Raw genomic sequence first — 1,480 nt, forward strand, 5'->3', positions numbered from 1 at the left:
AAACTTCACCTTACTACAGTCTCTCAAGTTCACTTAGGAATGCGTTTGGCTCATGCCTATATTGCTTCCACCACTCATCATCATCATCAATTTATTAATCACTCACTCACAAGTTATGTAGCTAGTTAATTAAATCAGGAATTTCGGATAAGAGTAAAGTATATATTTTTGATATACAAAACTTTTGTTCATTTTTTTAAGTTCTCAATCAAGGGCCAATTTCTACATCTTTAAGGAAATATTTCGGGAAGCAACCATTGAATAAGAAACTAACTACTGATTATTTACAGGCCACAGAACTATCTTTTCTTTCTCAGTTATGAAGAATGTTAGAAGAACAATACCTCAAAAGATTGTCTAATCAAACAAAAATTTTAATTAAGCACACTATGCAAGGAAGATAAGAAGGGGAGGTTTCAATTAATATGAATCCAACAAGAACACATCAAATATATGTTATATAACAAATTGTTCCAACAACAAATTAAACCCAATATCATTTGGGTATGTACATTATTCCAATCAAAGGGGTCTTTTACAAAGCAAAAGGTTACATTCCACAGATTTATCCAGTTACCAGCACATACGCCATTAATTGCACCTGAAACAAACAACAGCAAAAGATCAGTCTCGAATACTATTATACCATTCAAGGAAATATCAAGCACAGAAACAATAACATGAGCACATAAATTGGGCAATTCCTTAAAGAAATAGCCTTTACTAGTGATGAACAAAATTATGAATCCACAATGCTCAACAAAGGTAAATTTTAACAAGCCAATTGTTAAATAAACTCAAAACCAACAACAGGGAAGAAAGAAGAGACCTTTGAAGAGGGATTTTAGTTGTAGTAGAGCTCGAGGCCCATGCCGTCGTGGATCTCGTAATCTTTGAGGGTGATATGATCCTTGTAGATGGTGTACCACTTCTGGATGCGAATCTTGTCGGCCCTCGTTCCTGTCTGAGCTGCAACCAGCTTCTTCAGGTCTCCGATGGTGTCGTCATCGTTGCATTTCACGCGGACCTTCTTCCCCAATCGATCGTTCAGAACCACCTCGATCATCTTCTCTTCTTGGTTCGTTCCCTGAAACTCACAGAAATTATAACACTGCTACTGTAATTAATAAAGAATCAGAATAAAAAATTATAACATAAACACATAAATCACAGAATCCACACAAAGATTTAATCGCGTAAATCATAGAAATCAGAATCAGCATGAGAAATATAAATTATAATTAACCTAACTCCAGACATTAGAACAAATGCTTCAAAATCAAAGGGCTGACTTACCCGACAGAGAATAGGGGCAGACCAGCAAAGACCGGCGAAGACGCTCTGACGAGACCGTGCGAGGAATTTTGTCACTGAGGGCTAGGGTGAGCGTTCGCGCGTTCGTGAATCGTGAGAGGAAAGGCTGAGGGTTTGAGGGTGCAGAGTCTGAAGCTTTTGAATTTTGTCACTGATGGAGAGGGTT

General features: G+C 37.4%; 1 protein-coding gene across 2 annotated transcripts; it reads right to left on the minus strand.

Annotated features, from left to right (window-relative positions):
• Positions 1 to 396: 396 nt before the first annotated feature.
• On the minus strand, positions 397 to 1,480 carry LOC107605631 (ubiquitin-like protein 5). Of its 2 annotated transcripts, none has more exons than XM_088491438.1 (3): positions 1,297 to 1,480; positions 830 to 1,087; positions 397 to 601 (listed from the first exon to the last, which is right to left on the minus strand). In XM_088491438.1, exon 2 carries the CDS (start codon positions 1,064 to 1,066, stop codon positions 845 to 847), a length of 222 nt encoding a protein of 73 aa, XP_088347564.1. In that variant the 5' UTR covers positions 1,067 to 1,087; positions 1,297 to 1,480; the 3' UTR covers positions 397 to 601; positions 830 to 844. The 2 variants fall into 2 exon arrangements, with proteins under 2 accessions (XP_088347564.1, XP_088347565.1); XM_088491439.1 differs by having other exon boundaries at positions 830 to 1,111.

This window comes from Arachis ipaensis, chromosome B6, assembly GCF_059453495.1.
Source record: "Arachis ipaensis isolate K30076 ecotype BB chromosome B6, ASM5945349v1, whole genome shotgun sequence".
Taxonomy (NCBI): Eukaryota; Viridiplantae; Streptophyta; class Magnoliopsida; order Fabales; family Fabaceae; genus Arachis; species Arachis ipaensis.

What these genes read in the sequence shown, in the direction of transcription:
- LOC107605631 (XM_088491438.1), bottom strand. Translation starts at nt 1,066, where the DNA reads ATGATCGAGGTGGTTCTGAACGATCGATTGGGGAAGAAGGTCCGCGTG.